The 12,737-nt window shown below is 57.9% G+C and overlaps 1 protein-coding gene across 3 annotated transcripts in view; it reads right to left on the reverse strand.

Annotated features, from left to right (window-relative positions):
- Nucleotides 1-231: 231 nt before the first annotated feature.
- The window catches only part of CYB5R3 (cytochrome b5 reductase 3), a 24,800-nt gene continuing 12,294 nt past the window's right edge, over nucleotides 232-12,737 (reverse strand). For all 3 annotated transcript variants that reach the window (XM_024127472.3, XM_024127473.2, XM_055082758.1), the window contains exons 3-9: nucleotides 12,374-12,446; nucleotides 11,916-12,022; nucleotides 9,563-9,692; nucleotides 8,975-9,058; nucleotides 8,668-8,753; nucleotides 4,972-5,071; nucleotides 232-1,383 (exon numbers count right to left, since the gene is read on the reverse strand). In XM_024127472.3, coding sequence (XP_023983240.1) covers nucleotides 1,211-1,383; nucleotides 4,972-5,071; nucleotides 8,668-8,753; nucleotides 8,975-9,058; nucleotides 9,563-9,692; nucleotides 11,916-12,022; nucleotides 12,374-12,446 — 753 coding nt within the window. In that variant the 3' untranslated portion in view covers nucleotides 232-1,210. The remainder of the gene's footprint in view (nucleotides 1,384-4,971; nucleotides 5,072-8,667; nucleotides 8,754-8,974; nucleotides 9,059-9,562; nucleotides 9,693-11,915; nucleotides 12,023-12,373; nucleotides 12,447-12,737) is intronic.

Consider the following 12,737-nt stretch of genomic DNA (forward strand, 5'->3'; position numbering starts at 1 on the left):
CACATTAGCTTGTGGGATCTTAGTTCCCCGACCATTAGTTCCCCGACCAGGGCTCAAACCCAGGCCCCCTGCAGCGGAAGCACGGAGTCCTAACCACTGGACTGCCAGGGAAGTCCCCAAATTTTCTACTACAAACACAAACATCAGAAATAAATGCCAGACCCTACACAGCCCTTTCCTCCCCCGCTCCCACAATGACGTAGGTCACAGAGCCTCCAGGAGCTGCAAAAGTGTTCAGATTAGCAAAGTTTTACTTCAACGTTATGTTTGCTCATAAATGACTCTGAAAAGCCGATATGCAAGAGGATGACACGCTGTGGTCTAAAGGCAACGTCGAGGCCAAGGAGAATGTCCCTCAGACAAGAGGCTCTGCTCAAAATCTCCCCCACCTGGGGTGAGGGCAGCAGGAGGGGGGTCTGGGACAGAGGGATAAACACATCATCTTAGCTCTCCCATCAGGACTGGTGGCCCGGGACCCCAAGCTGGTCTATCAGCGGTCGACTGCTTGGAACTCCCAAAGCTGCCCGAACGTTCTGGTGTTTTGGGGAAACGCGAAGGCTTTGGGAGGGCCCATGTGCCAGATGGAAGGGCCCTTGGTCAGCCCCCTCCTCCTAGCCCAGCCCCAGGGAGAGCCCAACTCCCTGCTGGCCGGGCCTGCTGTGCCCTGGGGTCGGGGTAGCCTCTCACCCCAGCAGCCCGTCAAGAGGACTTTTTGGTGTTACCTATGACGTAGTGTCAGGTGCCGAGGCCTGGCTGTGGCCCTGAAGCAGGCAGTGGGTAGGGGCCTGGCACCTGCAGCTATGGGCTGCCCGTATATTTATGTTTATTTCCAGAGTGTGGTATGCTCTGGGGGGGGGCGGGGGCGGGCAGCATGGCGCTGGCAGCCTCGGCCCAGTAGTGTGTGTGTTTTGTGCGGGGAGCGGGGAGGGGGACATCTCCAGTGAGGCCCAGACAGAAATCTGCCCTAAAGGTGGCCGACAGCGGCCACCTGTAACAGAGCCCTGCTCCCAAAGGGGCCCCTCGGGGGCCAGCCCAGCGGGGTGACCTCCCAGGCACGGGCAGGCCAGGCTGAACCCGGCTGCAGCAGGAGACGTGGGGGAGAGTGGTGTTAAGAAACGACAGCGGGAGGGGTGGGTACGGACAGGGTGACAGGGACAGGGCGACAGGGCGCGGTGAGCGCGGGGCGGAGCCAGTGGCCAGGACCCGCCCATCAGAAGGCGAAGCAGCGCTCCTTGGGGTGGCCCACGCGTTCCAGGTTGGGCAGGCAGGCGTACTGGATCATGGGCGGGGGTCCGCACATCAGCACCAGCGGCTCCTCCTCTGGGGGCGGAAGGTGGTCCCGGATCATCTCCTCGTTCACGAAGCCCTGGCTGTAGTCCCAGGCTGCGGGGTAGGAGACCAGGTGAGCCCGAGTACGGCCGTGTGACCAACTGCCGACTGCCCACCCGCCCAGCACCCTCTCCTCCGTGACGAAGTTCCTGTGCCATGAATTCCTCCCTTCTTTCCACAAACACTGAAGAACGAAGAGGCTGAGCCAAGTAAACCCTCACCCGGATCCCCTGCCCCCAAGCCTGGCTCACCTGTACCACAAAGGCAAGCCCATCTACATTCCCCCACCACGCTTCACAGCGTGCAAAGCATTTCACTTCCACTGGCCTCTCATGTGGCCCTCAGAACCGCCCTGTGGGCGGACAGGGCAGGGGTTACTGATCCCGTTTTACAGATGTGGAAACTGAGGCCAAGAGGACCCAGCGTTGAGTTGTCCCAGGTCACACAAAAAGGCACGGACAGGGCTGGGACATTAGCCCCAGGTCCCAGAGGTCCCCCAGCCAGCGCCAGGCTGGTCAGGGTGACATTTCCTACCCCACCACCCTCCATGATACCTACCGGCCCTGTGCCCACTGTCTGACTCTTCCCTCTACTGCGTGTCGGTCCACGAGGAGCAGTGTCTGGTCCACAGCCGTGGTCCCAGTGCCCAGACAGCCCCCCCACACAGTAGCTACTCAGTAAATAATGAGTAAAGGAATGCGTCCCAAATAAGCAATCGGTGAGCCTGAAAACAGCAAGGCCAGGACCCAGGCTGAAGCTCCAGATGCAGGACCCTCGTGGCAGCAGCAGCTCCTCTAGGTCCTGCTGGCCTCCCTGTCTCGCACACGCACATGTACACGCGCAGCGTGTCTCCAGGTTTCACCTGAGATCCAGAGCCACCTTTTATTCCTACAAGTCACTGCTGGTGCCCGCGGCGAGAACCTGGTGCCCCGAGGCTGGCAGGGGCCTCGGGACTGACCTGCCAGCAGGGGCTGCTCAGGGAGGGGAACCAGCCAGTTCCAGGCACACGGTGGGCCCACGGGGACGGCAGGCTGGCAGGGCTCTGCCAGGAGAATGGGGCTCTGATGACTGGGGCCCGAGGAGAGGGGGAGGAGGCGGCACCCAGCCCGGCTCCACTCTGGCTCCGATCTACGCCTTGGCTTCCACATCTGCGCTCTGGGCCGTCCTCCCCCTTCACGGCAGACGATGCCCTCTGCACCACATCATGTACACTCCATGGGGGGGGGTCCCTTGCGAGGGGCCAAGCCAGTCCCAGCTGGTCTTGGGATGAGGAAGAGTCTGCTGTGCTGAGCAATGGGGTATTCTTTACCTCATGGACACTAAGCTGAGTAACTGACCCCATCTCCCTTTTCACTTTGGCTGCTGGGTAGCTCAGAGTGATATCCATGGCCACCCACAGCAAGAGTGCATCACAGTCCAGCTTCTGTACAAACCTCATTCCCAATTCCATTTTATGGCCCTGCCCTTGTTTTTCCTTCACTCCCACTTTCCATTTATACCACTCCGACTCATTCTACGAGTCTTTGTAAGGTGCCTAAAATCCCTCTGGAACAAGGCGGGACATAGGTAGGTAGATAACATTTTATTAACAGATCTAAAATTACTTTGAAAACAACTGCATGGGGCTAAACCATATTTGCTAGTGTAATGAATGTACAGGTATGTAAGACACATCTCAATTCCACAAAGACGTTTTTAGATAGTGTATTTTTCTTTACATGTATACTGAAGGTGACTTTGTAGGGGAAACAGAGTCAGCTGGCCCCTCTCCCCTGTTCTTCTGCTTAGCTCCACAACTGCCCGCTGGCCTGGTACCATTTTCCTTCTCAGCGTCTACCCTTTTCAGCTTACACCTAATGTCGCTGCAATACCCGAACTACTCTCGAACTGTGGTCAGGGTAATAATAAACGTAAGTGTACAATGCCGGGAGACTACCCAACTGTGTCTCTCCTCGGCCAGTAACTGGTTACTCTTAAAACTGCCCCCAGGAGGCACTTCGGTATAGGCGCTGCCAGGGGTCACCACCAGAGGGCAGTGTCCACTCCTCCTGAGGCCAGGCCGTGTGCAGGCGACAGGGGTAGAGGCCCCTGCAAGGACACTCCCATCGTGGCCAATGAGCCTACCTGACCACACTCTAGAACCTGCAACCAGAAGGGAGCTAAACCAGCTTTCACTTCCCCCTTTTGAATGAGACGTGGGTACAAGATAAATATTCCTTTCTTTACTGGAAGCTCGGACTCCCAGAGCCAGTGCCTCCTGTCCGACCACCACGCTCTATGACTCTACTTTGTCTTTCCTGGGTCTCACTAATCACCTGCTACTGTACTTTATAATTTACTAATTAACCTGTTTCCTGTTCATCCTCCCCAACTAGAACATCAGCTCGGGCCAGGCTGGTTTCGGGAACACACAGAGTGAGGGGTCCGACCAGGAGGAGACCCACTGAGACACGGGTGGGCCCAGGACGGCTGGTCCAGCCAGAGGCCCCGGAACAAGACTGTCGGGTCCATGGATCCACCAGGGGGCCCAGGATCCGATCTGGTCAACCCAGGAGGGTGGCTCCTCTCTCAGGGATGGACCCTCTTGAGATGGGTACCCCCAGAGCCCGCCTGCTCATTTCTGGGGCAAGCAGAGGGTGGTCTGTCCCCCACACTGTGGCGGTTGAGTCCCAGGGAACCGGGGGGCCGTGTGAGGAGCAGGAGGCAAAGCGAGGGCAGTGTGGCAGCAAGCTGGTACCCACGGGGGGGCTCTGAAAATGTCCAGTTTCTAATATTTAAAAATTTTCCCATCAAAGTGCAGGCCCCCAGGTTCCCCTGGAAAATGGAAAGGCTGGCCTCCAGGGCGGTACTCCTGTACAGCAGGGCTGCCCGCAGCTGGGAGGGGGCTGCCCCTCTGCACAGGCAGATGCTCTCCAATTCCCCACAGTCCCCACCACTGCCTATATAGTCCCCTAACCCTGAAGCCAAACATCACTGGTGTTATCTTCCGAGAAGCCTCAGCTGCTGCTCTTCTTACAACAGAGAAGAAGTTAAGATATTTTTTGTAACCACATCTACCTAAGGCAGGAGAATGGCGTAGAGTTTAGCTCCCAGAGGGCAACCTTGTTTCAGGTTTTAGGGGCAGCCCTCATTCACCGCCTCCTATGTGACCTTGGCAAACAGCTTAAACGCCTGGATAGGTAGAATGAAGGTAACTGTACACCAGCCCAGCCCACACTCCAGGGCTGATGATTCCAGAGAAAACGGGTGTAAAGTGCCTTACAGGGTATACACTGCAATGTGGAAACACTCACCCTCACCCCCAGCACTGGCCCTGGAGACCTGCCCCAGGGTGAGCCCCAGCCCAAGGGGAGAACGCCGGCCTTCTTTGTCCAGCTGAGAGCAGGGCAGGCAGGGGAAGGTCTGGGGCTCTGGAGGAGGCGGGCGTGAATTCAAGCCCTAGCTCTGGGGTTTTCTCACTGTGTGCTGTGGGGCACCTGCGTTCCCTCTCTCATCCCTCTTTCCTCATCACCTTCCTCTCTCAGGGACACAGGGAGCACCAAAGGAGACCATGCTAGCAGAAGCCTCCACCACGGCAGAGGGCTCCGCCCGGCGAGCGGGGGCCGGCACCTCCACCCAGCCCAGCCGCCTGGGCGCTCTCACCTTCAGGGGCTTTGTCCACCGTGTACCAGAGCTTGAAGCGCGCAGAATGTTCGTTCCTCAGCTCCTCCAGCTCGGGCCGCAGCAGGATGTCCTTCTCAGTCTGCGGGGGGACAGGACCCGGCGGTCAGGAGGGCCAGAGACAGGGACTGCCTTTGGAGACCCCCGTCATCCCGCCCACCCATGGGCCGCACCCTTGGCAAAGCTTCCAGGGAAAATCCAGGTCTTTCTATGTTCTGGCGTCTCAGCTTGTACATCCACAGCCTAGGAGATACAGATACTACTTCCCCAGATCACACCTGTTCCTCCGCAGCCTTGCCCACGCCAACCCCCCTGCTTGGCCTGCAGCTCCCCACTTTCCATCCCCACTGATTTCATTTAGCCAGCCCCACGTGGCCGTGTAGAGTTCAGCTTGTCACCTCCTCCAGGAAGCCTTCTCAGACCCGCAGGGAGCATCAGCAATCTGCTCCGGAAACAGCCCCTCTTTCCATTCCTAACCACAGACTTTGCCCTGTTATGTTTGCAGGTCACTCACAGACGGACAGGGCTCCTCAGGCCAGTGGGTGGCGTGACTGATCTCATAAGACTGTTGTGAAACTGGGGGCCAAAGAGCTCTGTCGAGCAGAAAAGGTCACCGGCTCACAAACCTCTACTGAGCCCCCAGGCTGGGTGAGGCAGACGACGGGAGAGGCGTGGAGATGGTTCAGAGCATCCTCTTTTCCTCGTTTTTTTGTTTTTGTTTTTTTAACATTTTTATTGGAGTATTGATTGCTTTACAATGGTGTGTTAGTTTCTGCTGTATAACGAAGTGAATCAGCTATATGTATACATATATCCCCATATTTCTTCCCTCTTGCGTCTCTGAGCATCCTGTTTATGAACAATGCCTCTCTGACCACCCTCACTGCCCTGTTCCTGAGGATAAACGTGAGGGAGTGGAGTTCAGGGTAGAAAATTCCACGTGGTGAGGGCGTTCAACACAAGCAGCTGCTTTACAATCCCCAGGTAGGCCACACCAAGGCACACGCCAGCAGCATGCCCTGGAGTATCCGTCTCCCAACACCTCTACCAGCGCTGGGTAATGAGCCTTTAAGCTTTGCCAATCAGATTAATGGAAAGTAAAGCTTATGTTTTATTTTTTATTATTAATAAGTTTGTCACTGGTCTAGTAATATCTTTTCTTATTAGTTTGTAAAAACTTTTTATATGAAGGATATTAATTTTCATTGGTGATGCATTATATGTCTCATCCCCAGTTACTTATCTTTCTACCTTATTTATAGTTTGTGTTTTTCCCCAGGGGAGCTTTTCATTTTTAAGCAGATGGTTCCATCAGTCTTCTCCTTGACGGGCTCTCCCTGGTGTCTTGCTTAGACTGACCATCCTTGTTCACTCATTCATCAATACTTCCTGTAAAAATGCTCACCTTCTACTTTTAAAGCTTCAATTTTTTACATGTATATCTTTAACCTAAACTTCATTTTTGTATAAGGTAAGGTAGGGATCTACTTCGTTTTTCCCAAGTGCGTAGCAACTAACTCAACACTCCTTTTCCTTTCTCTTTTCAGGTTTGGTATGTCACCTGCATCAGATACAAAGTCTCACCTACACTTGGGTCTGTTTCTAGGCCAGGGCTGTTCAACGGAGTTTTCTACAATGATGGGAATGTTCTACAATAGATCTGTGTTATCCAATAGGGTAACCACTGGCCACATGTGGCTATGGAACCAATGAAATATGGCTAGTGAGACTGGGAAAGTGAGTTTTTAATGTTGTTCAATCTTAATTAACTTAAGTGTAACTAGCCACTTGTTCCAGCATGTCCCAGCACAGTCTAGATTTCCTGTTGTGCTACCCAGAAATGCAGTTAAGTCCAGTAAGCCCCAGAACCATGCTATTTTTATCACTGACACTTTTCAGTATGTTTTAATATCCAGTGTGCTAAGTTCTTCCTTGTCACTCTTCTTTTTCAAAACTTTCTCGGCTGTGCACGTGTACTTTGTCTTCCAGGCCATATTGCATCATTTTGTCATATTAAAGGGGAGAAAATATCCCCACTGGGACTTCGAGTATTACTTTATGAAAAACCGACACCTTCAGAGTATCAGTCTCCCTGTCCAAGAACCAGGTCGCCCCACTGTTTATTAACACCCCCTAATGCCCTTCTGAAAAGTCGTGCTTCCCTTAGGCTGAGGCTGGGGGCAGAGCCCCGGCCTCCCCTGGACTCAGGATGCCGTCCTCAACCTGCCTCCCCACCAGCCTCCACTCCCATCACTCGGTCACTCCAGGAAGAATGCACACGTCTGCAACGTTAAACGCTCCTATCCAAGGCCATCTCAACCCTCACAACCGTCCCGAGAGGTGGGTCTCCCGTTACCCTACATTACGGATGGGGAAATGGAGGGGCTGTGGCCCCCGTCCAAGCCGAGCACGGAGGTCACTGAGGAGGGGGAAGGGAGGGGCAACGACTCAACTGGAGCAAAGCAGCAGTTCCCACAGTGTGGCCTGCAAAACCCCTGGGGTCCCCGAGACCCTTCAGAGGGACCTTGAGGTCAGAACGATTTTCATATGATACTTCAGTTGCATTCTTCACTCTCCTCCCTCACGGGTGAGGAGTGGAGCTTCCAGAGGCTTGTGACATTGCACTGACTGAAATGCAGAAAGAGATACAGAATCCACCGCCCCTGCTAAACGGGTACAAAGATGCCCGTCCAGGCGACAGAGGGCTGACAGCCTCCACAGAGACTGCCCCAGCACTACCAAGCTGAACGCCGCCCACCCTCTCAACCCCACCAGCCAGCTTGGAATTTCTGGCTGTTTCCACCCACCCCTAGTCAAGGCCACCTCAGTTGGCCTCCGAGCAGTTTTCTGCAGCTGTGTGGGACCTCAGCCCGGCCCCTCTGCCTCCAGGCTCGGTGTCCTCACAGATGACACGGGGCGGAGCCTGGGCCAGATGGACCCAGGGGCAAACTGACCCGAACCATATCTGAGAGGCGCAGGGGGCCTGGGCATGGCCCCCACACAGGCGGGGGGTGCCTCGTCTTAGCTTCCCCCAAGAGGGGCATCACTATACGATCCACATATTCAGTCATGAAACACTGAACCTAGAAAGACCCTTGTGATGACCTTGCTTCATCAGCTCATTCCACAGTGAGGGAGCAAAGCCCAGAAAGGGAGAGTGACTTGTCCAAGGCCACACAGCAGGCCGGGGCGGGCAGGCAGTGGGTGTGGGGAGGAGGACAGGCATTCAGGAGCTGGGGAGCCCAGGTCCAAACCCTGTCCCAACTCCCCCAGCTCAGGGACCTCGCGCACATGGGACCCTGGCACGGCATCTGTGAAAACGGCCCTTCGGGCTCCCCCCACTTCACTGGTGGGTTCCAAACTCTGTGTGCGGTGAAGGGAACCCTGAGGTTCCAAGGAAGCAGCCAGAGGAGCGAATCTCGGGGTGTGGGTGCTCCAGGTGCCTCACCCCTCCACCAAAGCAGCCCCACTCGGGTCAGACGCTGAGCTCCGCACTGAAAAGCCCGACCCCGCCAGCCCCTGCGAGGGCTGCTGTGCACAGAACATTCAGAGCACCCCTCACATTTCAGCCTCCCTGAGCATCTCCGCAAAGCCATGCAGACCCCTGAGCAGTGCCTGCTGGGCCTCGCCCCCTCTCAGCAGGAGTCGGGTTTGCAGACCTCAGGACCACCCACTGACCTGGTTGGCAAAGAGCAGGTGGCACACGGTTTGATCATCCGGGTCCTTCATGATGGCACGGATCAGCTGCAGCATTGGGGTGATGCCTGCAACACAGCCACCCCCCACACACCGCGTGAGCGCCTGCTGCATACGCGCAGGCCCGGTGCCAGGCAGATGCCCAGAGAGCTGCCAGGACAACTGGGTCCGGGTCCCTGACCTTGGGAAGCTCCCAGTCACTTGTAATCTGTGGCACGTCCCACACCCTGGCCCCGAACCACGACATCCGCCCGCTAGGGACTCAGTGAGGGGCTCCGGGTCCACATACCCGTTCCTCCTGCAATCATGCCCACACACTTCACCGCTGTGATGACAGGGTTGGATTTCTTGTCCGGACGGATGGCAAACTTTCCTGGGGAGAGGAGAAGGCGTGAGGCCCAGCTCTCGGACATGCTGTATGCTGTGCTTGGGGGTCGGAAGGGCTGGAGAAGCCGCCCCCGCCTCAGGGGTTTGGGTGCAGCGGCCACCACAGCCCCCAGCCAGTCAGGGTGAGGGGGATGGGAAGGCGGGATCGGGACCAGCTCAAATGCCAAGAGGAGCCCGAGGATGAGTCCCTCACCGCGGATGGCTGGGGAGCAGGGAGCCTGGAGAATCAGAGGCGTCCCAGCTCAAGCCTCCCCTTTGTTTGTTTTCAGCCAAACAAAGCTGGTCTGTGGGCCGCATTTGGCCCCCAGAGGCAGCTGGTCTGCAACCCCTGTGCTGGCCACCTTAATTCCTAACAGCCAGGGAAACGGAGGCCCCAGAGAGGAGACGGCTTGCCCTACGAGAGTCACCCATCCAGACAGCAGCAGAGTTGGGACCTGCACCCAGCATCCACCGCACCCACTGGGTCCTCGGGGAGTCCAACCCGGATCACCTTTGCCCTGGTAGACCAGCAGCCCATTTGGGCCTCGGAACTCAATGGTGTCTCCAATCTTCATGCTTTCCAGGTACTGGGACATCTTCCCTCCAGCGGGAAACTTGGGGTGGGTGTCTTTGAAGTAAACCTGCAAGACACCCACAGTCCTCAGCTCCCCATGCCCAGGGCTGCCGGGGTGAGCTCTGGGCCACAGTGGGAAGACACTCTTCTGGGGTCTTCTGCGGCCGTGTGGCCTTCTCACACGATGCCCCTTCCACCCATCAAAACTTACCCGTCTGTGTCCCATCCCCCCCAGTGGTCTGCCCTCTCCATAACATCCCCTTGGAGGGCAAAGCATCAGCCTGGTGTCCAAGGCAGCGACCCGAGGGCCTGCTGCATAATGTTCTGCCAGGAAGCATCTCTGTGACCCCCCCACCCCCCGCCCCGCAACCCCGCGCCAGCAGGAGATCCTCATGGCTGTCAGCTCAGTAAAGGCTCTGGGAAGCCGGCTCACCAGGCCCTGCTGGTGGATGTTCAATTCTTTCCACTTCGTGCTGCCATAAAAACATCACTCTTGGAACAATTTCCTTCCCTGTGCCCTTTGGGATTTCAGCTTTGGAAAAAGGGATGTGCTACAACCCTCGTACAGAGAGATGGGCAGACAGAGGAGGAGCTCCAGGGCTGGGATGGCTGCACAGGGGGCATTTGTGCTGGGCCTTGAAGGACAAGCAGGAGTGATGAGCAGAGATGGGGGAGGGGCGGTGGGGGAGGGACAGCGTGGGCAAAGGCCAGGGGGCCTAATAGGGCTTGGGACCTCGGGGGTGGGGTGGGGAGAAGAGCTCGTGGCTACAGCACAGGGGATGTGTCTGTGTGTCTGGGGTGCGGGGCAGGGAGAGTGGAGGGAGAGTGGGCAGGCCCCACTGCGTGCCAGGCTGGGGCCCTGACTTTCGGTCGGGGCCAAGGGGGCCAGTGAGGTCTCCAAGCCAGGAAGGGCCTGGTCCAGGTGAGTATTCCATCTCTACTTGAATCCCCCCAACACCTTCTCCACATCTGGCTCGAGTGACTTCAGCAAGAACAGATGCTTGAACTCTCACCACCTTCCCTTTCCTTCCAGACAAAGCCCCAGACGACCAGGGCCTCCAAGGATCTGCCTGGCCCTGCTGACCTCTCCCTTTTCGGTCCCTCAAGTCCTCAAGCCTCCTCCTGACCTCAGGGCCTTTGCACCTGGAAGGTCCTTTTCCTCGGTCTCCACCTGGCTGCCGCCTCCTCAGCCGCCAGATCTTGCCTCACTGTTGCCTGCTCAGGGGGGCAGCTCTCATCACCCCACCCCTGCCCCAGCTCTGGTGCCCACTCTAGGTGCTCAGTCTCTTGTGCTTGTCCCCTGAACAAACACTGACCTCTGTGTGACCACCTGTTCAGGGTCCACTCTCCAGCCAAAGACAAGATACCGAGGCCGGGTGGGCCTGGGCACCCAGCACAGGGTCTAAATGATACCAAGTGAAGAGGAGATCCAGGCCAGAGCCAGGACTGACAGGCCCAGCTCCCTTCCTGCCCTCACAGACACAGCGCCCAGCCCAGGACCCTGTAAGACCCAGGGCTGAAGCTGAGGCCCAGCGGGGGTCTCTGCTCCTGTCCCCCCACCCAAGGGTCCAGTGAGGGGGCCCTGAGGCCTGCACAGTGGAGTTGAGAGAGCAAGCCTGGTCCCTGGGGGTGCTGAGCCAGGGCGGCCGTGGAGGTTTGGGCCTTGACTAGGGAGGGTCTCTAACGCCCAGCCCACCAGCCTGGGCTGGTTCACACTTTGAGGTGTGTCATCAGAGAACACGGATCACTGCTGGAAAGTTTGTGTTTCTAATTTTCATAAAAATGTACCGGGCTCTAGTTGTCATTCCTCCTTCTTTTCAGCATCTTGTTTTTTAAGATCCTCGCTGGTTGTTCTATGTGTCTCTGGTCTGTTGCTTCTGATGGCTACATCTTCCCACAGCGTACCCCCAGCCCCTGACCGGTGATGGATCCCAGAGAGCCCCTCACCCCGGCCCCCAGACGAGGCCCCGTGAGCTCCTCATAGCGCAGCCCCAGCGGGCCCGTGGGGTGCTTCTCAGGGGAAGAGCAGGTGCCCAGCTCACCGGGCCTCGCCGGTCCGAGAGCAGGAAGGCGAGCCCTCCGCGGGCTGGTGGGCCTGCCTGGCCCCTCGTCTGCACATGCTCGGCCTGAGCCCGGCCCCTGCCCCCTGCCGAGACCCCAAAGCCTGGCTCGTGCTAAGGGCTATGATCTGCAGGCACAGCGAGCACAGGGCCTTCAGAGGCCGGACTGTGGGGCCTTGGCTGCGAGGGGGTCGCCCCCGCCCCAAGCAGCTGTGGCCCCAAGACCTCACCTTGATGACCAGGTCCACAAAGCCCTTGTCATCATCGCTGGAGACGGGCGTGTAGGGCCGAATGACTAGGTTGCCATCGATCCGGGCCGAGAGGTAGATGTGCTGGCCTGCAGGACGGCAGGAGTGGGCCTGGGCGGACTGTCCCCGCGGGGCCCCCTGGGTCTGGCCAGCCCACTCCCCGCAGCCCGCCCAGCACTCAGAGCCTAGCCTGGCCTCGGCTCCCAGCGCCCCCTGTGCCACCCCCAGGGATGCCCAGCACGTCCCAGCTCTCTGCCTTTGCTCGTGCCACGGCCGGGGACACTGAAGCATCCGGCCTCTTATTCGGACACTCACCCTTGAAGGCCCAGGGTGGCTGCCACCTCCTCCCTGAAGCCTTCCCTGCACTAACTGCAATGCAAAGTCCCCAGCTCTGTGCCCCAGCACCGGCTCCGCGTGCGCGGGGCTGGGGCCGCACTCACCGACAGGGAGGCCCAGGACGTGCTGGGGCGACGGCAGAGCAAAGCGGAACCGGCGGGTATCGTGGCTGATGACCTGCAAAGAGGCGTGAGCGGCTGGGCGGCAGCCAGGGCAGCGGGCCCCGACTCAGAGCCCCCCCGGCACCGAGTGTCACTGAGAGACGTGACACTGACACGTGGACGTACGACCTGCACACGCGTGTGCAAGGGCACAGAGGTCAGGCACACACTGGGTGTGCCTCTGCTCTCACTGGCCCGGAGAAGGGCAGTGACCCACCCAGGGCCACAGGGCAAGGTGGTCAGAGCAGGGAGTGAGCTCAGGATCCCAAAGGGAGGGGCTTCCCCGGTGGCGCAGTGGTTAGGAATC

The sequence above is a fragment of the Physeter macrocephalus genome, unplaced genomic scaffold, assembly GCF_002837175.3.
Source record: "Physeter macrocephalus isolate SW-GA unplaced genomic scaffold, ASM283717v5 random_267, whole genome shotgun sequence".
Taxonomy (NCBI): Eukaryota; Metazoa; Chordata; class Mammalia; order Artiodactyla; family Physeteridae; genus Physeter; species Physeter macrocephalus.